This window comes from Pangasianodon hypophthalmus, chromosome 13 (assembly GCF_027358585.1).
Source record: "Pangasianodon hypophthalmus isolate fPanHyp1 chromosome 13, fPanHyp1.pri, whole genome shotgun sequence".
Lineage (NCBI taxonomy): Eukaryota > Metazoa > Chordata > Actinopteri > Siluriformes > Pangasiidae > Pangasianodon > Pangasianodon hypophthalmus.
The window spans coordinates 1063264-1087863 of NC_069722.1; the positions used below are offsets into that span (position 1 = coordinate 1063264).

The 24600-nt window shown below is 44.2% G+C and overlaps 1 protein-coding gene across 5 annotated transcripts in view; it reads left to right on the plus strand.

Annotated features, from left to right (window-relative positions):
• smg1 (SMG1 nonsense mediated mRNA decay associated PI3K related kinase) overlaps positions 1 to 24600 on the plus strand; it is a 56985-nt gene that overhangs the window by 25596 nt on the left and 6789 nt on the right. For 2 of the 5 annotated variants that reach the window (XM_053239133.1, XM_053239136.1), the window contains exons 17-53: positions 1163 to 1250; positions 1359 to 1460; positions 1725 to 1868; positions 2760 to 2959; positions 3552 to 3748; positions 4603 to 4764; positions 4859 to 5013; positions 5238 to 5383; positions 5823 to 6027; positions 6125 to 6234; positions 6764 to 6908; positions 7106 to 7265; positions 7357 to 7477; positions 7562 to 7807; positions 8555 to 8821; positions 9599 to 9743; positions 9843 to 9981; positions 11048 to 11269; positions 11353 to 11533; positions 12262 to 12423; positions 12837 to 13060; positions 13663 to 13817; positions 14532 to 14754; positions 15242 to 15488; positions 16603 to 16832; positions 17622 to 17870; positions 18366 to 18504; positions 18618 to 18727; positions 18820 to 19038; positions 19247 to 19440; positions 19780 to 19952; positions 20153 to 20432; positions 21130 to 21402; positions 22211 to 22445; positions 22609 to 22835; positions 24021 to 24177; positions 24262 to 24451. In XM_053239133.1, the coding sequence (XP_053095108.1) occupies positions 1163 to 1250; positions 1359 to 1460; positions 1725 to 1868; positions 2760 to 2959; positions 3552 to 3748; positions 4603 to 4764; positions 4859 to 5013; positions 5238 to 5383; positions 5823 to 6027; positions 6125 to 6234; positions 6764 to 6908; positions 7106 to 7265; positions 7357 to 7477; positions 7562 to 7807; positions 8555 to 8821; positions 9599 to 9743; positions 9843 to 9981; positions 11048 to 11269; positions 11353 to 11533; positions 12262 to 12423; positions 12837 to 13060; positions 13663 to 13817; positions 14532 to 14754; positions 15242 to 15488; positions 16603 to 16832; positions 17622 to 17870; positions 18366 to 18504; positions 18618 to 18727; positions 18820 to 19038; positions 19247 to 19440; positions 19780 to 19952; positions 20153 to 20432; positions 21130 to 21402; positions 22211 to 22445; positions 22609 to 22835; positions 24021 to 24177; positions 24262 to 24451 (6822 nt within the window). The remainder of the gene's footprint in view (positions 1 to 1162; positions 1251 to 1358; positions 1461 to 1724; positions 1869 to 2759; positions 2960 to 3551; positions 3749 to 4602; positions 4765 to 4858; positions 5014 to 5237; positions 5384 to 5822; positions 6028 to 6124; positions 6235 to 6763; positions 6909 to 7105; positions 7266 to 7356; positions 7478 to 7561; positions 7808 to 8554; positions 8822 to 9598; positions 9744 to 9842; positions 9982 to 11047; positions 11270 to 11352; positions 11534 to 12261; positions 12424 to 12836; positions 13061 to 13662; positions 13818 to 14531; positions 14755 to 15241; positions 15489 to 16602; positions 16833 to 17621; positions 17871 to 18365; positions 18505 to 18617; positions 18728 to 18819; positions 19039 to 19246; positions 19441 to 19779; positions 19953 to 20152; positions 20433 to 21129; positions 21403 to 22210; positions 22446 to 22608; positions 22836 to 24020; positions 24178 to 24261; positions 24452 to 24600) is intronic. The other 3 variants (XM_053239135.1, XM_053239137.1, XM_053239134.1) reach the window with 3 other exon arrangements.

A 24600-nucleotide genomic window follows, 5' to 3' on the forward strand; every position in this document is an offset into this window, starting at 1 on the left:
GTTCACGCAAAATCACCCGGTACTTTAGTGCTGTAAATTTAGTTCTGGAACTAAAGCGGTGCGAAAAGCCCTTCTTACAAATAGCACTGATGTGAAAATGCCGGACTTTTTACCACATTGAGGTGTAAAGCTAGCACAGTTGGAGGAACAACACAACAGCAGCAAGTCAGTGACTAGCGTTTGGGTTGTTAGTTAGGTTTGGTAAGTAATTTTTTTTCTTCTTCTTTTGTACGAGTCAAACACTTCCTTTTCCCAGGAACTCAGCACTCGCTTGTTTATCTGTACATCACTCAAACTCTCTAAAATGCCCAAAGTAAAGAGATAATCATCAGGATTTGCGGTTCTCAAAGTGGCATCACAACCCACCATGATCAAAGTTACATTCATTTATTTATTTTTGATCGAGGTCTGTTTATTGAATGTTTTCGGAGTGTATAAAGAACAAACAAAATACAAACAACCAACATCAACCCCGCGTATTAACCCACACACCCTCCCACCAGACCTACAAGTTAAACCATTTACCTTACATATTTACCTGAAAAAGGGTAAAATAAATGAAATAAATTAGTAATAAATAAATAAAGATACAGGGATTTACAACATATTATGGGATTACATTATTTGCTTCCATTTTTTAAATTTTTTTTTTTAACCAGTGTCAAGAATATCGTAAAATTTCAAAACAGACCCTTGAAGTGAATCTTATCTTCTCTAGTTTAAGATACTGCATGAGCTCTTTAATCCCGTGAGAACACACACGGGGAAGAGGCTCTTTCCGTCTAAAAAGGATGAGTCGCCTGGCCAAAGTCACATTTATTGTTAAGTTCTTATCTAGATTAACTCATTTGACTCGTCGCTTTAATTGAATGAAGTTTAGATTAAACGCATTCAGTCACTTAATGTCAAATTAGATCTAAAGTGTTCTGCTAGTTCAGGAAGGGAAAAAACCTCCAATAAATCAGCTAGTGATTTAAATGTGTGCAATCACAATCAAAATTTTGGCTATTGTTTGAATAGGATTGTGTTTATTGGGGGGAAAAAATCTCCGTTGATTGGGTGTATGGCATTTATTTTACAGAGTTGTATGTTAGATTGTATGGTAGTATCTTTTCGAGTTTGTATTTTTAATTCGGAGATGAATGTTTTGTTTTTGCTGCAGCGCTGAACGAAGACTCCACCGTGTGTCTCCAGACCTGCAGCAGTCTACAGGTTCTGTCCTCGTCCCTCCCCATGGAGCTCCTGCAGAGGTCAGAACGTGCACTCGTACAAAACACAAGTGTGTGAGAAAACAGAAAATGCTGTGTGTGATCTGAGCCTGTGTGTGTGTGTGTGTGCGTGTGTGTGTGCGTGCGCAGATGTGTGGACGTGTGCCGGGTGCAGCTGGTTCACTCGACCGTACGAGTCAGACAGGCCTTCGGGAAACTGCTGAGATCCATCCCGCTGCACGTGGCGCTGAGGTGAGTCTCACACACACACACACACACACATACACACACACACGTCTCCATTAGCAAAGACTGAGCTGTGTATCTGTGATCTCACATACAATGTCTAAATCATCACACACTTCAGTCATCAGATTTATTTTGGATATTCAGCTGCAGCTGCAGTAAAGAGGGAGACACTGGAAGCTTTTCTGACCCTCAAGTCATTCAAGTTAAACTGTTTTGACTCTCAGATGGTCCTTAAACTTCTGTTTATTTTTGGGGGGCGTTTCCCAGCAGTAACCGCAGCTCCTCAGAGATTCACGAGATCTCCCTCGCCATCCGGCGGCACATGAGCAAAGCGCCGAGCAACACCTTCCACCCGCAGGACTTCTCCGACCTCATCAGCTTCATCCTGTATGGAACAGTCCACCGTGGGGGGTGAGCAGGACGACGCCGCATTCATTTCACCTACATTCACGTCCATGATCTTTTAGCTCCTTTTTTTTTAGCTCAATTGGATGAACTTGTGTGAAATTTCTGGTTAAAAATGAGGTGTGTATTTGGTGCTTGGAGTCACCTGAGAGATGGATGAGGTCTCAGGAGACGTCTGTTATTTATAATGCCGGTTCTCTGCATCTAAACCTGATTTATAGATTAATTTTAAATAATTTAATCTGTCAGATTATTATTAATATATCATTATTCTTGATGACATGCCATGTTCGTCACAGTGGCACGAGCAGCGTGTAGTAGAGCAACTATTTAAAAATAAAATTGAGCAAGGTTTTACACTGTCCTAGATCATCGCTAGGAAAAAAATTGACAATACACTGGTAATTCATGCTGTGTTTTTGCAATGTGTGTCCATTATCTAAACAACAAATGAGCGTTATTTATTAAAATCAATCTTGGTGAAAGGTCAAACTGTCACAGAGAAAAGATTTATGGATTTATGGACTGTAATCCTGTGTGCATTTCTCGTCATGGTGCGTGGCAACCAAACGCGGCTGGTGTAAACCCGGTCCGGTGACGGTGATTTGGTTTTTAAAAGATTTATAAATGACGGTGAGGTTGAAATGCATGGGGGTTAAGGAACATCTGCAACTATAAATGGATAAAAAGTACACTTATTTAATGAATAAAATGTTGTAAAATTGCTGAGGTACAGGAGGATGAAAATACACAGGGACGTGCTGGAAGGAAAATAAATAACTTCAGGGTGGTAACAGTAGCTCTGCTGCCTCATCACACCACACGGAGTGGGTTATTGCTTGCGTTTAGTGTGTGTGTGTGTGTGTGTGTGTGTGTGTGTGTGTGTGTGTGTGTCAGGAAGGAGCCGTGGTTAGAGAGGTTGTACCACAGCTGTCAGAGGTCTGAGAAGCGCGAGTGTGCCGTGGTGCCGCGCTCCCTGCTGAAGACGGAGGCGGTGCTGTGGCAGTGGGCCGTGTGGGAAGCGGCTCAATTCACCGTCCTCTCCAAGCTGCGCACTCCTCTGGGACGAGCCCAGGACACGTTCCAAACCATCGAAGGTCAGCGCGTGCACACACACACACACACACACACACACACACACACACACACACACAAGCACACAGTGGCTTAACCGCTCGTTGTTATTATTGGCTTGTTTATTTTTGGACAACAGTGGAAAGTTTGCACAGTCTCTCTCTCTCTCTCTCTCTCTCTCTCTATTTATTTTTTTAATCACTAGATACAGGCATTGACCTACATTTAAAAGATAAACACTTGTTTAATTTATTACAAAAAAAAACTTTTAGGTTGAGTAGCAACTTCCTACAGTTATCCCTCTTTTTTTTTTTTTTTTTTTTTTTTCTTCTTCCCCTTTTCTGAGAATAGGTTCATTTGAATTAATTTTTTTTGGATTATCTGTGTATTTATTAAGTAACATTCTTTGAAATTTTTTTTTTTTTTTTTTAGACATACTTTCTTACGTTCTCTTAATTTGTTTGTTTGTTTGTTTTTGGCCTTGTGCACTTTCACTTGAGTAACACCCGTGTGTTCGTCAGTTTCCTGGAGGAAATATTGTCTCCTGGGTTAATACCCGCCCATATCCTCATTCACTCAGGTGTGTGTGTGTGTGTGTGTGTGTGTGTGTTGTAGGGATGATCCGCAGTCTGGCGGCTCACAGTCTGAACAGCGAACAGGAGCTGAGTCAGTGGAGTGGAGGAGAGAGCGATGAAGGTCACCACACCAACCAGCTCCGCCTCGCTCTGCTGCTGCAGTTCCTCGAGAACCTCGAGAAGCTCATGTACAACGCTTATGAAGGCTGCGCCAACGCCCTCACCGCCCCGCCCAAGGTAACACTGACACCTGAGCGTCTCGCTCGTCCACACCGTCTCGTGTGTGTGTGTGTGTGTGTGTGTGTGTGTGTGTGTGTGTGTGTGTGTGTGTGAGTGTGTGTGTGTGCGCATAATTATTGCCCGTAACAACAGTCAATATTAGGTATGTTCTAGCCTTACATATTACACCAGTTATCTATTTATCTTGCAGTAATTACTGTACATTATCCTGTACTGCTTTAACTGAGTGGTATTGTGTTACGGCATTTATTTTGATACATGTTCTGTTTTAGAACCAATTATCGGCGCAAGACTGACTAGCGTTACTCATATAAATCACTCATAATTACATTTATGCGTATTTCATTTGCGAATGTTTCACTACGTCAAATTATTTAACTGAATATTTACTAAATCAAAATGGAAATGCGGTCAGTTAATGCATAGATCCTCCACAGAGACTGAATAATTAATTTTAAAATGTGGTTTTTTTTTTTTTTTTTTTTTTTCCCCTTCCTAATAAAATAAATTGTGTGCTGTAAGTTATGATTATAATTTGTTTCATTTGTATTACATTTTGTTGTAATTCAATTCACTTTTATTTGTATAGCGCTTTTCACAATGGACATCGTCACAAAGCAGCTTTACAGAAATAAATGAATTCACAAAAAAAAAAAAAATTGTAAATATGTGAATTTATACAAAGAAAACACGTGTAGAGATTTTTCACGCGTGTGTATGTATACACTGTATTGTCTAAACACAATTTTTTTTTTTTTTTACCGCACTCCTTCCTTCTTTCGCTTTGCTTGAAAGTGGTCCAAAACGTTCAGATAAATTTCAGAGGTGCTGAACCCTCTCCTGTTCTCCAGGGCATCAGGACCTTCTTCTACACCAACCGTCAGACGTGTCAGGATTGGCTGACGAGGATCCGCCTGGCTCTGATGAGGGTGGGGCTCATGTCCGGCCAGCCGGCGGTCACCATCCGTCACGGCTTCGACCTGCTCACCGAGATCAAGAACAGCAGTGCGCAGGTTCGTTAAAAACCGTTTTATTTAAACTAACACTTTATTTTATTTATTTTTTTTTTTTTGAGGAGTTGCATCATGGTCTCCGCTGTTCCTCCAGGGTCCTGAGATGGAGGTTCCCATCACCATGTTGGTGGAGGCTCTGTGTGAGCTGCGCTGTCCTGAAGCCATCCAGGGTCTGGCAGCGTGGAGCTTGGCCCACATGGGGAAGAGCGTGGCGTGGGTCGGCTCTGTAGCTCTGCAGGCCGAGGGGAAGTGAGTTACGCTCAGAGATTAGTTATCCGTTTTATATTTTTTTAATAAATTTGGCATGACTCCGCCCCTACATTAGGCCCCGCCCAATTCATGCCGTAATGATGATGACGACCTAATTCCACTTTGAAAGTCCTGATTGTGACTTTTTAATCCCCTGTTTATTTTACAAAATATTAAACTTTAACCATGTTTGAATAGACGCTTGCAATAAATCTGTATCCCAGGTTTGAGAAAGCGGCTCTGGAATATCAGGAGCAGCTGTGCGCCGTCACGGGGGTCGACTGCTCCATCAAAGGCTTCGACAGATCCTTACTGAAGCTCACCAACTCGCCCACAGGCAACAACTCCAGTCCGAAACATACAGGAAACGGTGAGGAAACGTCCTCATGCGTAAAATAATCTTCCTGTGATACAGGCGCCGATATTTCTAGGGGATAGAGCTGTTCTGTAATCCATAAATCCTTGTTGTTTATGTAAATTGTCATTATTATATTTTTTTTTATAGAATTCTTACCCATGTAAACATCTACCTGAATCCCAAATGACTTCCTGTTCTCTACGGATAAACACTTCATAGAGTACATGAACACACGTGTAGTTCGTAGTGCCACATAAATCATTACTTGGGGTTCTGAAAAGGTGCCACTTGTTGTATATTTGTGTTGTAGCTTTAGTTGACAAGGTTTACACACACAATTCTTTATATTTACTAAAATATTGGCACCCTTAGATTCAGTTGGATTCATCCTGTGTGGTGTTTGAACACAGGCTTAAAAATGTGAAAGGAGTTTCTCTCTCTTTCTCTGTAGGAGACATTAAGAAGACGGTGCTGTTGAAGTCCAGCGAGTGTTCCTCCGAGGTCCTGAACTTCCTGGCCAATAAGGCGTGCGAGTGTTACGTGGCTCTGAGCGACTGGGCGTCGGTGCAGGAGTGGCAGGCCAGCATGATGGCGCTGAAGAAGAACAGCAACAGCTCGGCAACCGTCAACCTCAAGACCGACTTCAACTACGTCAAGTGAGCAGCACTCTAACGTTCACTGCTGTCTACAAGCCTTATACGGGACGTTCTGTAGATTCTGATCCGTGTCTCTGTGTGTGTGTGTGTGTGTCAGAGCTCTGAGCAGGTTTGAGGACGGAGATTTCCCAGAGTGCCGTGCGCAGTTGGAGCTGCTTCCTGGAGAAGATTACGGCCTCCTCAACTCCAGCACGAAGGACAAACTAGGTACTGATAATGAAACTGATCTGGTGTCAAACTCTGCTTCTGGAAATCCTCAGAGTTTCCCGAGGCTTAATCGTTAATTATTTTCCCGTAACAGCGTATCCCCATGTGCGTTACTCTTCTTTTACTACAGCAATGATTACGGTTTTTCCATCTAGAAAAGAATGACACGTCAAACATGTTATCTGTATCGTTGAAATTGATTACTGTGGAACATCTGCGAGAACTTTACCAGCACTGACACTGGAGACTCCTTCCAAGTGTTAGTTAATATTAATGTCTCCTTAAAGAAAATGCCACCATGTCAAAGATTACACAAGTTTTTAGTCAGTAAAATATTTGGAAAAAATATTCTACATAGCTTTAAAATGTTTGGAAACATTAGCATAAAGTGTTCAGTAATGAGGAACTACAAGACAAAGATGGCTGCTGCGTAATAAAATCAGCTTTATTGGTTACCTGATGGGTAACACACCTGAACCTGAACACTGTGTGTGTGTGTGTGTGTGTGTGTGTGTGTGTGTGTTTACAGACCTGAAGCGGCTCCTTCCTGCCGTACTCAGTCCTGATCCATCAGAGCTGCAGAAGGCCATCGAGGTTCAGCTGCTGAGGAGCGCTGTAGGAGCCATCACATCAGCCAATCACGAGCAGGACCAGAAAGTTCTACCTTCATCAGAGTGAGTTCCGTTAACACGCTGCTTCCCACTTCCCAGATTTACACACACTGTCGTATTGTTCGCAGAGTTCGTAGCTGTTGTAGGCCTCCTTGATGCTTTTGGGAAACAAAAGTTCAACCTAGGACAATTTGTAGTAACTATTAACCATCTGAAGAACCCTCGAGGAACCCTTAATATCTTGGTTCTTTTCTCGTCAGCACCCTGGTGAAGTACCTGAAGCAGACGGGCCGGATCGCTCTGGGACCTCTGCGTCTGTCCACGCTCACCCTGTGTGACTCGCTGCCCACCCTCGGAACCCTGCAGCTCCACTGCACCAGCTCTTTGGAGACCTCGCTGTGCAGCCAGCACCCCTCTGAGGTCAGGCAGACGCGGCTACAGCGCTACAGTGTTAATCTTCCTGCAAAGCATCCTGCTAAAGCATTGCTAACGACATCGTTTCCGTCTTTAGGAATGTCTGATCCCGCTGTACAGCGACGCTCTGAGCACGTGTAAGCAGCAGGACGTTCAGCCGTGGCTCCACGCGCTCAGATACAGCACGTTTCAGAGGCAGCTCTTCCTGAAGCTCAGAGGTGGGATCGTAGATCGTTTGTCTTCGTTTCAACTTCTCGGGACAATAACGGTTAATGATGTCATTTTTGTATATACTGTTGTAGGCTCGTCAGGTCCTGTGGACTCTCACCTGGTGGAGCTGTGTCTGACGGCGGTGAAGTTTGCTCGTAAGCAGGGGAACATCGCGCTGGCCACGCGCCTCCTTGCTCAGTGCAGCAAACCGTCCGCCGACGACCCGGAGACCCCGGACCTGGTACAGAGCTTCAGGCAGCTGTCCCTAGAGGGCGCCGTGGCTGAGAAATGGGGACCTGAGCTGAAGATCGAAAGGGCTAAAGTGCTGTTTACTGCAGGTGAGTCCAGCTGCTATTATAACTCTCACCTGCGTTAGTTAGAGCAGGGTTTTTTTTTTTTTTTTTTTTTGGGCACCTTTGAATACATTATCGTCTCTATAGCAACATCTCGGTTACAGGGATGTTAATGATGAATGTTCCTCAAACAGTAAGAAAAAAGTTTTCTGTAAGGACACGTTTATGTAACATTTATGGAAGGAGTCTCCAGTGTCGGCGCTTTGTAACAGTCAGAGATAAAGCTGTAACTTGTCAGAAAAGTTTCTGAAAAGTTTTCAGGAGAAACGAGTTTAAGCTTTCCAGAACAAGGAACAAGAACAAAGAACTTGTTTCACCAGCGTCCCAGATCATTTAAATGTAACTTTAAAGGGATAAAAATTAAAACGTGTCCTTTATTAAGGAGTACAAAAACATTATAATCATTGGCAAACTGCTGCTGTGGTATAAGAGGAGTAAAACACGTGGGGACGTGCTGTTATAGGAGGAAAAAAAATTAACTTTGGATAGGGGTGTAACAATAACTCTGCTTCATCATTCAGTATTTTATACACACACACACACACACACACACACGTATACACACAGTGATCATCACTTCACGTTATGTAGATAATGTTGTGTTTTTGGATGTTATATTTAATAACCCTGACAGTTCTGTTTGTCTGGAATCACATAGTACTCGTCTGTGCATTCTAAGCCTCCACAGTGTTTTTTTCTACAAACGTTAGAAACCCCGCCTTCTGCCCGCAGGTCAGTCCGTGGCTGCCATGGAGATGTTGAGCTCGTGTGCGCTGTCGTACTGCCGCTCGGGGAAGTGCGAGCGCGCCGCCTGCCGCTCCATCCTCACGCTGTGCAAGTGGCTGCTGGCCGACTGGAAGGACCTGACGCCTCAGCTCAAACAGGTGGTGAAGAGAAACAGCAGCGGCTCGCCTTCAGCCCTCAGCAAGAACATCGCCGCCCTGCTGGAGCTCCCCGTGGAGGAGCAGGGTATACTGCGCATCACCACGGAGACCACAGGTACCTGCTGTTTTCATGGAGCACGCACAAACACAGCGGGAGGTTCAGGTTTACGTAATGTAACATTGTGTAATGGATTGCATTACATTGTGGTGTAACATAACGTAAGATTTTGTTACGTAGCTTATGTTATATAACGCATATTTTATATTACGTTATGTTATATGGCATGAAGCATCATTACATGATATTACATTGGGTTATAATATGTAATACTTAATGTTATTACTTTGTTACGTGACGTATTTTGTTATATCGTTATGATATTACGTTACGTATCACGTTGCGTTGTGTTAAATTATATTAACGCTACATTAGGTTAGGTTACAATACGTAACGTCACATAATTACACCTATATTCCATTATATTGCATCATGTCACTTTTTTGGTCTTTGCTAGCTAGCTAGCTAGCTAAGCTATTGGTCTAGCCACACCTGTGTCGCAGTGCTCCGCCCCCGCTGCTACATATGCGTCCTACGACTCTTCAGTGCAAAAAGTGTCTAATATTAGATGATGCAGATATGATGAGCTTCCCAGAATATACGCACTAATAGTGAGATGATAAAAATTGCTGCGTTTCTCTGCAGTTCTTTTGTCTCCTCAAGCAATCCTTCATGACACGTAGCTGCCAGTGCTTGCATTTATTTTCAGAAGAAAGAGAATTTTGGTCTTGGGTGCACCATGTCAGGGATTTCGCCAGGTGAAAGGTCAGGTAGTGTGTGAGCCTCGTCCGTGATCTCGCATCACGTGTTGCGTTGTGTCTCTCCTCTCGTCAGTGAGCGTAGGAGTCGGAGAAGCGGACTTTGTCCTGGGCCAGCTGTACCAGCTCTCTGCGAGCCAGGCGCCTGAAGTGGCCAAATCCTGGGCTGCTTTAGCGAGCTGGGCTTACAGATGGGGCCGGAAGGTCGTCGACAACGCAAGGTGTGTGTGTGTGTGTTTAATCTCTATAAAAGCTGGTTTTTATAATACCCTACCTCTCCTGGTCAGTGGTGTAACATCATGTCCCGCTTGTTTGTCTAGTCAAGGAGAAGGGGTTCCTCTGCTGCCAGGAGAGAAGAAGGAGATCGAGGAGTTACTGCCGTCTGGCACCAGCGACGAGGACAAGGAGACGATTTTCAGCATCCTGGGCCAGGCCATGTGTCGACCAGCTGGAATTCAGGTGGGGAAAAGCAGAAACTAAAAAAGCTGTAAAGCCGTTTAATCTGTCCATCCGTGTTTATTATTAAACTCTCAGGACTTTGAGAGTAAATTTTTTGGACATTTTATGGACATGAAAGATGTAACTGTCATTAAAATCAGGAAAACTTTAACTTTCCTCTGAAAAACAAACAAACAAAAAACCCAAAACTTTAAAATGACAATATTGTTCTTCGTTAGATCCAAAATCCTGGTTTCATAAATGTCTCTGGAGGAAAGAAGTTTGATTGTAACAGCTTAACAGAATTTTTTATATTTGTGTATTTTTTATTTTTTTTTTATTCTTTATTTATGTATTTACATTTCTGAAATTGCTGATAATTGATTAACTATGGCTTAAGTGCTGACGCAGTATTGGTTTCCCTAAAAGAACTAAAATTTATTCCTGAGTAGATTTCTCTAGTACAATCAGAACTTTTGAACATAAAACTTTAACAGATTTACGTTGTTTTTTTTCCTTCTGATTTAGCTAAAGAAGGGGAAAAAATATGATTCAAAGCTGTGAAAAAGTTTAAAAGCTCAAAATTTATTTTTATAAACAGGGCTGTTTTGAAATAAATAAATAAATAAATAAATAAATAAACCCAGAACATGCGGCTCCTGTTCACACTGGAGTTACGTGACATTTGCATAATGCAGCCTGATTGGTTCATATATTTTATGACTTACTATTTTTGCATGTGTTTAGCGTTATTAAATTTAAGGTGACTTTAATGTTTGTGTGCTAGCTAACTTTTTTAAATCAGCAGCTACACACTTTACCAGATTACATGAATATGCAAATTAAACGAATATACTCCGCCTTCCATTTTAACCCTGGAACTGCGCAGGACATTTGCATATCGGAACCTGATTGGTTCTTATCTTTTGTTTTGCAATAACGCTCTCCTGTCACGTGTTCCACAGTAAGAGTTTGCTGGCTGTTTCTGAGGACTGCAGTGATCATGTGATCATTTTTTGCATTTGGACTATAAATATTAATAATAACATTTTTATAAATGTTTGTTTACGCACGCGTCCGTCCCCAGGATGAGGACATGGCTCTGCAGAACGAAGAGGACGATGAGGACGACATGGTGGATGTGATCTGGAGGCAGCTGTTGAGCTCGTGCCCGTGGCTGGCGGAGGTGGAGGACGGCGTGACGGAGGGGCTGATCCGGGTGTGGAGGACGGTGGTGGACCGCATCTTCAGCCTCTACCGCGTCTCCTGCAGGGCTTATTTCACCTTCCTCAAGCTCAACGCCGGACAGGTGAGTAACTCATCATCTCCGTCCTTGTTTAGAATAAAGCCGCGCTTCCCGAGGCGTCGCTCAGCCCGGCTTCTCTCCTGCAGACGCCCATCGACGAGGACGACCCCAAACTTCTGCTGCACCCTCAGGGCAGTAAGCAGAGCAGCGATGACGTGATCGTGATGGCGACGCTGCGCCTGCTGCGCCTGCTAGTGAAGCACGCCGGAGAGCTGAGGGAGGGGCTGGAGCTCGGCCTGGCCTCCACGCCCACCGCGCCCTGGAGAGGTGAGAACCGTGGACTGTGGAAGGAATAAACCACAACGGCGTGCGCTGTTATAGGAAACTAATCAACAACAAAGCAGTTTGATGAAGCTGAGTTACTCTTAACACCCTGAAGTTTTTTTCCTCCCCTGTAACGTCATGTCCTGTCGTGTTTTATTCCTCTTATACCACAACAACTTACCAATTTTTAATTTATTATTGAACAACGTACTTTTTAACTATTTATAGTTACAGTTAACGTTATGGAACATCTGCGAGTCATGTTACTTCCTGTTACAAAACGCCGACACTGGAGACTCCTTCCATAAATGTTAAATAAACCTGTCCTTACAGGTCAACAATTACAACGTGTGCGTTGTACACGTTCCTGTGAACGAGCTGTTGCTATAGAAACAATAACATTAGAACGAGCGCATTAATTATAAATAAACCTGTGATTATAAATAAACCTGCACTACCGTCAGAGCTGCTGGTCTAGAGAATTAATCAACACCTCCTGACCAATCACAGTCCAGCTTTTAGGTAAGAGAAGATTTTGGCGTTTAAAAATGGTTTCGCTTGTATCCAGTTTTTCCCGTTTTATCATTTATAATTAAAACACCGTCTTTATATTCAGGTTTATTTGCTTTATTAATTATTTACATGAAGCGGGAACTGTGTTGTGACTATTCTGGTGATTTTTTTTTTTTTTTTTTTTTTTTTTTTTAATTTATTTATTTATTTTTATAAAGGCATCATCCCACAGCTGTTCTCCAGACTGAACCACCCCGAGGCCTACATCCGCCAGAGCATCTGCAGCCTGCTGTGTCGCGTAGCCCGGGACTCGCCACACCTCATCCTCTACCCCGCCATCGTCGGCTCCATCTCACTCGGGGGAGAGGCTCAGACCGCCGGTACACACACTCACACTTACACACTACTACATGGTACAGTTTTATTTACTAGTTTTAAAATTTTTGGCACGTTTGGAATTATGTGAGAATAACAGCCCTGAGCCTCGTCCTGTCCCGATACATCGTGCGAGACACAACAAAACGAAACTTTTCTGCTAGAGGGTCGGTATAAAGACAACGTTACTCCAGGTGTTTGAGCTGAAAATTTAAATTGCGTGCAGTAATTATTTTATGCAGTAATTTTTTTTTAAAGGGTGCCAATAATTGTGCATCAATAAACTGGGACGATTTTTAATTTTAGTAGGCTTTGATGCCAGAATCAGGAAACGTGTGTAATATTTTGTAGATCTGATGTATTCTGGTCCCCGTGTGTGTGTGTGTGTGTGTGTGTGTGTGTGTGTGTGTGTGTGTAGCAGGTACGAAGCTGCCCTCGGCTCTGCCCACTCTGTTGGGGAACATGCCGGGCGAGGCTCTGTGTGTGGGCGAGAGCGAGGCCGGGAGTCCCCCTGCGTCTCAGGACAGCGGCCGAGGAGACGAGCTCGGTCTTTGTTCTATCGAGGACCAGGCCATGATGCAGGACTGCTACAGCAAGATCGTGGACACGCTCTCCGCAGCTAACCCCACCATGGTCCAGCAGGTACAGCGCCTAACCGTAACCCTCTCCTGGTTTACACTTAACCCTGTCCCAGAATTCACTTAACCCTGTCCCACAATACCCTTCACCCTGTCCCACAATACCCTTCACCCTGTCCCAGAATTCACTTAACCCTGTCCCACAATACCCTTAACCCTGTCCCAGAATACCCTTAACCCTGTCCCAGAATTCACTTAACCCTGTCCCACAATACCCTTAACCCTGTCCCACAATACCCTTCACCCTGTCCCGGTTACCCTTAACCCTCTCTCGAATAGTTTAATTCTGACCCGGTTACACTTAACCCTGTTCCAGTTAGTTTAATTCTGACCCAGTTACACTTAACCCTGTTCCGGTTAGTTTAATTCTGACCCGGTTACACTTAACTCTGTCCCTGTTGGTTTAATCTGAACTCGGGTAGCCTTAACCCTATAACTGAAACAGGAGAAATTTAAGTTAAACTGGTAATTCACCAGCTGTTCTTACTGCAATGTGGGCGGAGCTAATCCTGACTGAACCTTGTATAAGGCAGCCATTTTGCAGACCTGCTAACCTTCACATGTTGTGTGTGCATGTTTTTTGTTCGTGTGTGTGTGTGTGTGTAGGTGCAGATGCTGGTCGGGGAGCTGCGCAGGGTCACGGTGCTGTGGGACGAGTTGTGGTTGGGCGTCCTGCAGCAGCAGCACATGCACGTCCTGCGCAGGATCCAGCAGCTCGAGGACGAAGTCAAGAGAGTCCAGAACAACAACACGCTGCGCAAGTAAGAGCTCTGATCACACTGCGTTACTCACAGCGTTAGAAAACTCTATTTATATTGGGTCGGTGTAATCGGATCCCTCTGAGGGGAAAAAGTGCAGAATTGTTACAAAATAGTTTCATGTTTATTTTGCTTTAAAAATAACCTTTTTGAAATGAATGTACATTGGAGTGTACATAATTTATTAATTAAAAATGTTAATTAAAATAGTAATTAATATTATTATTATTATTATTATTATTATTATTATTATTAAGCTGTTGCCTCAAGAATAACATTGTGGTGGAGATGTTCCTCTGACCCGTGGTGCGGTGTGGTGGTAGAGATGTTCTTCTGACCCATGGTGCTGTGGTGTGGTGTGGTGCTGATGTTCCTCTGACCCATGGTGTGGTGTGGTGCTGGTGCTGATGTTCCTCTGACCCGTGGTGTGGTGGTAGAGATGTTCCTCTGACCCGTGGTGCGGTGTGGTGGTAGAGATGTTCCTCTGACCCGTGGTGCTGTGTGGTGGTAGAGATGTTCCTCTGACCCGTGGTGCTGTGTGGTGTGGTGGTAGAGATGTTCCTCTGACCCGTGGTGCTGTGTGGTGTGGTGGTAGAGATGTTCCTCTGACCCGTGGTGCTGTGGTGCTGTGTGGTGGTAGAGATGTTCCTCTGACCCGTGGTGCTGTGTGGTGGTGCTGGTGCTGATGTTCCTCTGACCCGTGGTGCTGTGTTTCAGGGAGGAGAAGGTGGCCATCATGAGGGAGAAACACTCGGCCCTGATGCGGCCCGTAGTCTTCGCTCTGGATCACGTGCGCAGCATCACTGCCGCCGCCGCAGAGACGCCTCACGAGACGTGGTTCCAGGAGACGTACGGAGACGCCATTCACAACGCTCTGGAGCGACTGAGGAACCCGCAGAACCCGGCCAACCCTGCTAACAGCTGGGTTCCGTTCAAACAGGTCAGAACTTTGGTCACATTTGCATACTGGATCCTGATTGGCTCTTGTATGTTCTAATGTAATTTCTTTTTTTTTTTTTTTTTTTTCTCCTTTTTCCTTATTTTTTCTTTCTTTCTTTCTCTCTTCTTTTGTTAGTTTCTCTTTTGTATTATTGTCTCATCTATTATTCTTTCTTGTTATTCTTCCTTTTATTTTTCACCCCTATTCTTTCTCTTCTTTCATTTTTTGTTTTTCTTTCTTTTTGTTTGTATTGTCTTGTTCTTGCTTTTTTGCTCCATCTTTTTATTGTTCATTGTTTCTGGTCTTTCTTGTTCCTACCATTCTTTTTCCTAGCTTTGTTTTTTTCTTTTCTTTGTTTTTTGTTCTTTCTTTCTTTCTTCTGACAGAATTTTATTTAGAATTATATGCTAGAAGAAGAAAACTAATTTGTGTGTGTGTGTGTGTGATCCCTCTTGTCCTCCTCCTCCTCCTCCTCGTCCTGTACCAGATCATGTTGAGTCTGCAGCAGCGAGCTCAGAAGCGAGCGAGTTATCTGCTGCGTCTGGAGGAGATCAGTCCTCGCCTGGGCTCCATGACGCACACGGAGATGGCTCTTCCAGGAGAGGTTTCTGCCACCGACGCCGTCACCATCCACAACGTCGGCGGCACCATCACCATCCTGCCCACCAAGACCAAGCCCAAAAAACTCTACTTCCTCGGCTCTGACGGCAAAAACTACCCGTACCTCTTCAAAGGTTCTCTCTCTCTCTCTCTCTTTCTCTCTCTCTCTACAGGAGAACACACTGGTGGAAATGTCACTTTATTAAAAACTATTATTAATCTTATTAATCTTTTATTTACATCAGTTAACATAAATGGATTTCTTAGGTGACCCAAAAGTGACATAAACCCCACAGTGAAACTGTAGAGTGAAACTGTAGAGTGAAACTGTAGAGTTTAAGAGTTATTTAGTTTTATATTTCTTTAATAAGACTTGTATATTTATTTTAAATTGTGTGTGGAAAAAAATTGCACCACTAGATACTAGACATTTGGCCAAAAATGTTGTCACTCAACTGTAGCTTTTTTTTTAATCGTTTAATGTTCTAATATGTAAATTATAATTACATAATTGGTAACTGAACAAGTGAATTTATTGTAAAGGCTCCATCTCTCTGTCTGTCTCTCTCTCACTCCATCTCTGTCTCTGGCTCATGCTTGCTCTCCATCTCTCTATCTATCTGTCTCTCTCTCACTCCATCTCTCTCTCTCTCTCTGTCTTTGGGTCATGCCCGCTCTCCATCTCTGTCTCGTTGTCTCTCTCTCTCTCTCTCTCTCTCTCTCTCTCTCTCTGTCTTTGGCTCATGCCCGCTCTCCATCTCTGTCTCGTTGTCTGTCTCTCTCTCTCTCTCTCTCTCTCTCTCTCTGTCTCTCTCTCTCTCTCTTGCTCCATCTGTCTGTCTCTCTCTCTCTCGCTCCATCTCTCTGTCTGTCTCTCTCTCGCTTTATCTCTCTCTGTCTCTGGCTCATGCTCGCTCTCCATCTCTGTCTTTCTCTGGCTCATGCTCTCTTTCTTTCTCTCACCTGCTCTCTCTCTCTCTCTCTCTCCCTCTCTCTCTCTCCCTCTCTCTCTCTCCCTCCCTGTCTGTCTCTCTCTCGTGCACTCTCCATCTCTATCTGTCTCTATCTGTCTCTGGCTCATGCTGTCTCTCTGTCTGTCTCTCACGTGCGTGCTCTCTCGCTCTCTCTCTCTCTCGCGCTCGCTCTCTCTCTCTCTCTCTCTCTGTCCATCCCTCTCTCTGTCCATCTGTTCCTCGCTTACTCTGTCCTCCCTCTCTCTCTCTCTCTCTCTCTCTCTCTCTGTCTCAGGTTTGGAGGATTTGCATTTAGACGAGAGGATCATGCAGTTCTTGTCCATCGTTAACACCATGTTCACTAAAGTAAACCAGCAGGAGAGTCCACGCTTCCACGCCCGTCACTACTCGGTCACGCCCCTCGGCACTCGCTCGGGTCTCATCCAGTGGGTGGACGGAGCCACGCCTCTGTTCGGCCTCTACAAACGCTGGCAGCAGCGTGAGGCTGTGCTCCAGGCTCAGAAGGTCAGTCCCGCTCGCTCCTGTAGCGTCACGGCCCTCCTGCTGACACGATTCGTTTAGATTAGAGTCCTAACTGCATCAAGGTGCAACGCTGACCTACAATAATGTGATGCAGTGATAATTACATTAATTTCTCGGATTTACGAGGAAATTCAGAAAGGCAGAGAATACAAAAGCTGATGCAGGAACACTGGGCTGGATTTCTGTGTTTTATTGACTTGGTCTGTTTTCACTGTGGAGTTATTTTCCTGACGCACGTAAAAGCGAGGAGTTATAAAGTCAAATCACACACAAAACTCTGTTCTTCCACACTACCTGTATGCCTAATAACATATATTTAAGTTTATTAACAAAAAGAAAAGTAAAATATAGGGCAGGGGGAAATAATGATATGATATTGGTATCATAAACTATATCACAGGACGATTTTCTGTCATATCGTCATGTCTTTTTATTACGTCTAAGTTTTTTTTTTTTAATTATTGTATTTACAACATGACTGGAAGCTGCTTATTTGATGATGTAAAAAAAATTAGATTTAAAAAAATTCCTCCACTGTGTTAAATTTCTTTGAATTTTTTAATAAATATTTAAAAATATAATTAAATTTGTAGACATTAAATAAATATCTAACTTTTTTTTTTTTTTTTAAACCAGCAACACTATAATATTGCTGAGAATTATTTTCAGAGCTTAAGATCTTTTTCAGAAATGGTTCGTCGTTGTTGTTGTTGATGTTTGTATACTTCTGCTCTGAACATTTATTTATTTATAATTTTTTCTGAACTTCAGGCTCAGGACTCGTTCCAGCAGCCGCAGAACCTGCCCATGGTTCCGCGCCCCAGCGAGCTCTACTACAGTAAGATCGGGCCGGCTCTGAAGGCGGTGGGACTCAGCCTGGACGTGTCGCGCCGTGATTGGCCGCTCAGCGTCATGAGGGACGTCCTGCGGGAGCTGATGGAGGCCACGCCCCCTAACCTGCTGGCCAAGGAGCTGTGGTGCTCGTGTACCACGCCCAGCGAGTGGTGGAGGGTCACGCAGGTGAGCTCAGGCTCTACTCTTACCTGTACAGGCTTTCAGGACCATGACATGGAGGAAAACCTTCTCTCTCTCTCTCTCTCTCTCTCTCTCTCTCTCTCTAAAACTCTCTTTCTTATTTATTAACTTCTGTTTTTTTTTTTTTTTCTTCATGTCTTCCTTTTAATGTCTTTATTTCTGTTTTTCTTTTTTCTATCTCTTTCTTTATTTTTCTATTTATTTTTTGCTTCTTTATTTCTTTTTTTCATCCCTTATTTCTCTTTTTCTCTTTTTGTTTCTTTCTGTTTCTTTCTTTCTCTTGTTTTTCTTTTTCTTTCTTTGCTTTTGTGATTCTTTGTTTCTGTCTCTTTCATTTTTCTCTATTTCTGTCCTACTTTCTCTCTATTTTTTTTCCTTTCTCTGTTTCTTCCTTTGTTTCTTCCTTCCTTCCTTCCTCCCTCTTGTTTTTTTTTCTCTCTCTCTTTCTTCATTAATTTTTTCGGTCTCTGTGCCTCTCAGTCGTACGCCAGGTCCACTGCTGTGATGTCAATGGTGGGTTACATCATCGGTTTAGGAGACCGTCACCTGGACAACGTGCTGATCGACATGACGACCGGCGAGGTGGTGCACATCGACTACAACGTCTGCTTCGAGAAAGGTCAGTCGCTCACCTGCACAGGTAACGCTCTACCTCCTGCTGGTGTTTCTGACAGACACGTGATGAACGCGCTGTGTGTGTGTGTGTGTGTGTGTGTGTGTGTGTGATGACAGGGAAAAGTCTGAGGGTTCCGGAAAAGGTTCCTTTCCGTATGACGCACAACATCGAGACAGCGTTAGGAGTCACGGGAGTGGAAGGAATCTTCAGACTCTCCTGCGAACAGGTGAGACGTGTTCTCCGAGTTCTCTAAGACGCATCTCTACCTGTCCCTGCTCCAGTTATTACCAACCGTCAGTTCCTCTTCGTGTACCTCAGGTGATTCAGATGATGCGTCGGGGCAGAGAGACCCTCCTGACCCTGCTGGAGGCGTTTGTGTACGACCCCCTGGTGGACTGGACGGCGGGCGGAGAGGTGGGCTTCGCCGGCGCCGTGTACGGAGGAGGAGGACAGCAGGCCGAGAACAAGCAAAGCAAGAGGGAGATGGAGAGGGACATCACGCGCAGCCTGTTCTCCTCACGCGTAGCCGAGATCAAGGTGAGGTGGAGCCGCGTACTTTCTAAATTAAACCATCCACCGAGTCCAGACGTGGTGTTTCCATGGCGACGTGTAAAATGGCTGCGTCTGAATCCTTAGCGGGGAGAAAATCAAATCTGGAGCCGTTCAGCGTTCTTCTGTAAAGGGTTTCCAGGTTACCATGCTCTAAACCTCCACCCTCGTTTCAACTTCATTTATTGATTTGCAGGTGAACTGGTTTAAGAACCGTGACGAGATGCAGGCGGTGCTGCCGCAGGTGGAGATGGCCGTGGAGGAGTACCTGAGTCTGCAGGAGCAGCTCGCTCAGGTGGACAAGGCGCAGGGCAAGCTGCTGGAGGAGATGGAGTTCCTGGAGGGAGCGGACAGCAGAGTGGACCACCCCATCCACACGCTGGAGCACAGGTCAGCACCACCGCTAAACGCTAAACCGGATTCCGATTGGTCAGGAGGTGCCGATTTTTTAAAAATTATCATTATGTAACAGTCGTAGAAGTGCAGGTTTATAATAATGTTCTCGTTTCTATAGCAACAGATCATTCGCAGGGCCTCGTACAGCACTTTTAGTACTTATAGAGTCAATAAAATAATTATTGGCAATTTGCTTTGATGTAAGAGGAAGTGAATACTTTAGGGACATGCAGTTGAAGGAAAATAATCAACTTCAGGGTGCTTTTTCAAGTAGAAATCTGATAAAGGTACGGGAAGACGGCGTTAACGCTCGCGTCCTCTCTGATGCGTTAGATACTCGGAGCACACGCAGCTGCAGTCGAGGCAGAGGACCGTACAGGATGCCATCCAGAGCAAGCTGTCGGATCTGGACCAGTGGATCTCTCAGTACCAGGCGGCGTTCGGGAGTCTGGAGGCCACGCAGCTCGCCAGCCTGCTGCAGGAGATCAGCAGCCCCATAGACCTCGGTACTCATCCCTGTGCTTCTGCGGGTTGGGTCGAGTCGGGATCTCTGTAGAGTTTAAAACACAATCTTGATGCTCTTTTTTTCTTTCTTGGGTTTTATATTTCCACCTGAGGTCAGGGATGAAGCTGTGAGTTAGCGAGATGTCATTAATGTATTTTTATTTTTTATATATCTATATTTTTCTCCTTCCCTTGCTTGCAGGTCCGCCCAGCTACGTCCCCGCTACAGCGTTTCTGCAGAACGCAGGTCAGGCTCATCTGATCAGCCAGTGCGAGGCTCTGGAGGCGGAGGTGAGCGCTCTCCTGCAGCAGCGCCGCTCCATACTGCGCGCCTGCCTCGAGCACCTGCACAGCTACGCCACCGTGGCCCTGCTGTACCCCCGCGCCGTCCTGCACCGCCACAGGGTCTACACCTGGAAGCAGTGGATGGAGGAGCTGGTGTGTGACATGACGGTGGAGCACTGCCAGGCCGTCTATCACCAGTGAGTCTCTCACATCTACAGCTCAGGACCTTACTGTAGAGTACCGTCACAGATTACTGATAGCGGTGGATGACATCATATTAAAAAAAATTTTATTAAAAAAAATAAATCATATTGCAATACTTCTGATACGTGAAGTGGTTTGTGATGGATAGTTAACAAGCTGCAAGCAAAACGGTCCTGTTTCATTAACTGTGGAAAGTTTGAATTCTGCGAATCGTTTCAGTATAAAATAAAAAAAATAAATTAGTATTTAATAAGTTATGAAAAGAGGAAAAAAGTGAGTTCGATAATAAATTAATTTCTACAAAGCTGTTTAAAGTTTTGTAAATTTTTTAATCCTAGATATTTTTTTGCAAAAAAAGAGAAATGTATTTACAAAAAAAATTGTATGTGGGGGGAAAAACCGAGTGATTTATTTTTGTAGTCATTAAATAAAAGTAGCATCAAACTGGATGACATTTAATTCTGTGAACTTGAATTGTAAATTATTAAACGTATAATTTTTGAAGATTCGGTGCCGAGTTTTTTTTTTTTTTTTTAAGTTGTTAAAAATGTATTATATTCCGCAGCCCTGATTACTTCCTCAAACCGTTTATACAGAGAGCGTAATTTCGTCCACTTGTCACTGTAACTGTTTTAAGTGTCTCATAGTAATGACCTCTGACCTCTGACCTTGTTGTACCACTGCGTCCAGTTACGAGATGCAGTTTGCCCCCCAGCCGCCGGCCGCCACGTGTCAGTTCCTGTCGAGTGTGGAGATGGCGCTGCAGCACCACGCGGCGGAGACGAACACGCGCCTCCTGCGTCAGGTGGAGAGGCTGAAGGCGGAGGGAGCGAGCGTGCCCGTGTGTGAGGAGCAGCTGCAGGAGATCGAGCGCTGCATCAAGGTCTTCCTTCACGAGGACGCCGAGCTCGCCTCCTTCAGCCTGGCCGGGATCATCATCTCCGCCCTCTGCACTCTTACCAGGTCTCTCGCTCGCTCTAGCTCTCTCTCTCTCTCTCTCGCTCTCTGAGATGCGCACACACACACACACACACACACACTTATACCTTGTAAATCTTATTAATAAAGATGCAATTTTAATTTTTCAGCACTGAATGTAAGATTCCATGCAGTTAACCGTTCTAAAGTGTGTTGACTAACAGTCTCTTTTTTTTTTTTTTTTTTTTTTTTGCTTTACTGTATTTTGCTCTTAAATCAGCAACAGGGTTTATTTTTAGTATAGAATTAGCAAATCTACAAAATATGGTTAACTTGCACTCTAATGCTAACGGCACGAGGATGTTATTGAAATTCTAATGACTTAACTTTTTATCAGTAGTTTACTTTTAGTCTATAATTTGGATAAAAGGGTTGAACCTTCGAATATCATCGTATAGGAAGGTGATGATGAACGTGATGACTATAAATCAGGTGTATAGTTGATTTACATCCCGATATCACTGTAAGAGTAACTCGGACGTACTGGTCTCATCAGTGCGCTCTCCGCTGCATCACTGATCTGCAGAAAGCGAGCGTACGAGCTAGCAGCAGCTTTCTGGCTTAACTATATAGGCCCAAAATATTTTAAACACATATCTGGCTGAATTCTTTATTTTGTTTTCAACCCGATATTGCGTCTAAGGATGATGGTCATTGCTGTAAGACTGACTGGGTGTCTTTACAGCAAAACGTTTGGATAGGTGAATTCCAAAAAAAAAAGGCTCCTCTGTAGAAGAAGAAAAGCATTTTATGGATTTTGAGCTTGGGTTTGCTTCTCCTCGTCCGTCTGCAGGCGAAACCTGGTGATGGAGGGCGCGGCGGCGAGCGCAGGAGAGCAGCTGGTGGAGCTGACGTCCCGGGATGGAGCCTGGTTTCTGGAGGAGCTCTGCAGCATGAGTGGAAATGTCACGTGTCTGGTGCAGCTGCTGAAAGAGTGCCAGCTGCAGTCCCACGACCTGGACGTCCTCAGCCCCGAGGACACCTCGCAGGCCGTCTACCTGGCCAACGGAGTCTACACCTGCCTACAGGTGAGGTTTTTTTGGATGTAACTTGTGTATAATCAGCGTTTTAATTATAATTAAACATGTGATCTTCAGTCGCACTATCGTCAGAGCCGCTGCTGTAGAAAATTAATCAACAGCTTCTGAACCAATCAGAATCCAGAATTCAACAGCGCCGCTGTCTTTGCAGGAGCTGAACACCAACTTCCGTCAGATCATCTTCCCCGAGGCTCTGCGCTGCATGCTGAAGGGAGAGAGCACTCTGGAGAGCATGCTGTCCGAGCTGGACTCTCTGATAGAGCAGTGTGCAGACGGCGTGTCCCTGCAGGGCCTGGGGGAGGCGCTGCAGGCTCACCTCCGCAACACCGCCATGGGGCTGGACGAGGACGCCGACGCACACTACCTCGAGGTCACCAGGTAAAGACGCTGTTTAGAGTGTAGTCAGGTTAAAGCGGAGAGGTCTCGGGTTTAAATCTGAAATATATGAGGTATCTGGTACTCTTTTTCTCTCTTACAATAAAACAGGAATTAAATAATCCTGAAAGTGAAAGTGGGGCAATTGGTTGAGCGCAGCAGTTAAGTAAGGTCACAAGGTACAGTTTTGGTCACATTAGTCATTTTTTTAAGATTATTTTTAAAATATCAAATCCCAACACTAACCTTTTTTACCGTTTTGTTTGTCCATTTGCTCCCACTCCATTATCTGAAGCTTATCATCTTTAAAGAAGGCTTTAAGCTCCGCCCACTTCACACTTACCAATTACATCATGTCCTGTACATCAGGAAATGCTTTTCAGGGATGCGTGTCAGTTTGTGTCTTTATGATATTTATAAAAGAAACTGCTGTATACCTTATAAACCATGCTGACTAGAACGGAGATTGTTTTATTTATTTATTTATTTTATGCAGCATCTCTGTATGTAGGTGAGCCGCCTTTATGAAATTGTACCTGTTCCTACTTATTCCGAATTAGAAAGATTTAGAAAAACATTTTGAATATTGTTTCTATTTATGCTGTAATTTTTTAAAAATATTTTTATAACAGCACTTTGTTTTCTTGATTAACCAATAACAAAATTATAGTTCTTTCTATATACTGTTCTGTAATTTTTTTTTGTTTGTTTTTCTTGCAATGAAATATTTTCCTTGTTTCACATTAAGCTGGTCGTTTTAGCTAAAAATAATTTACGGTTTTGTGTGTGAGTGTAAATGAAATTCAGCTTTGAGCCTGTTTCTCAGTGTTAAAGCCTGTGCAATAAGTGAAGTGCAGTGTGTGTGTGTGTGTGTGTGTGTGTGTGTGTGTGTGTGTGTGTGTGTGTGTGTGTGTGTGAGAGAGACGAGGCAAGAAAGAAGCCTCTCTTAATTTTTCAGCACCGCTTTTAAACCTTTTATCATGATTAAAATCACTATTCAGGATTTTTGTCACTGTAACACGTACAGGATACGGTGATGAAGGTGGTGCTGTTCCTTTTTTTTTTTTTTTATTTTTTTTTATTTTGGGTGGGCGGCATTGTCACGAATCTCCATTCAATACATGAAAAATAAAAAATACTGACTCGTCCCTCGTCTTGTGTCGTTAACCTGGGCGTGTGCCTCTTCAGGGTTCTGCGTGTGCAGTACTCGGAGCTGATTCAGCCTCGGAACATGGAGGGCTCCGTACAGGACACGCCTAAAATGAGCGCGGGGCAGATGCTGCTGGTGGCCTTCGATGGGATGTTCGCTCAGCTGGAGAGCGCTTTCGGGCTCCTGATTGATAAGGTGACTCTCGGACGCGAACTTCACCGAGTCTGATTCGGTTTGTGTTCAGAAAAGCGTCGTAGCTCACACAGCTGTTTCTTGCAGTTGAACTCCATGGATGTTCCTGCTGCTTGGAGGAAGGTGGATGTGATCTGGGAGGCTCGGGCCACGCAGGTGCATTTCTTTGACAGCGTGCAGACGCGGCAGGTCCTGGAGGAAATCTTCTTCCTCAAGAGGCTCCAAACGATCCGTGACTTCTTCCGGCTGTGTGCCTCGTTCGCTCAGACGCTATCAGGTAAACCGTGACAAACGGTGATATTTTAATAGACCCCTGATTGGAAATGGAGTGTTTTAATCAGGTAGCGTGCTGCTGTTTTTGGAGCTTGAAACACATCCATATTAAATAATATACAAAGCTGATTGTGATTTGTGATTTTTCTCGTC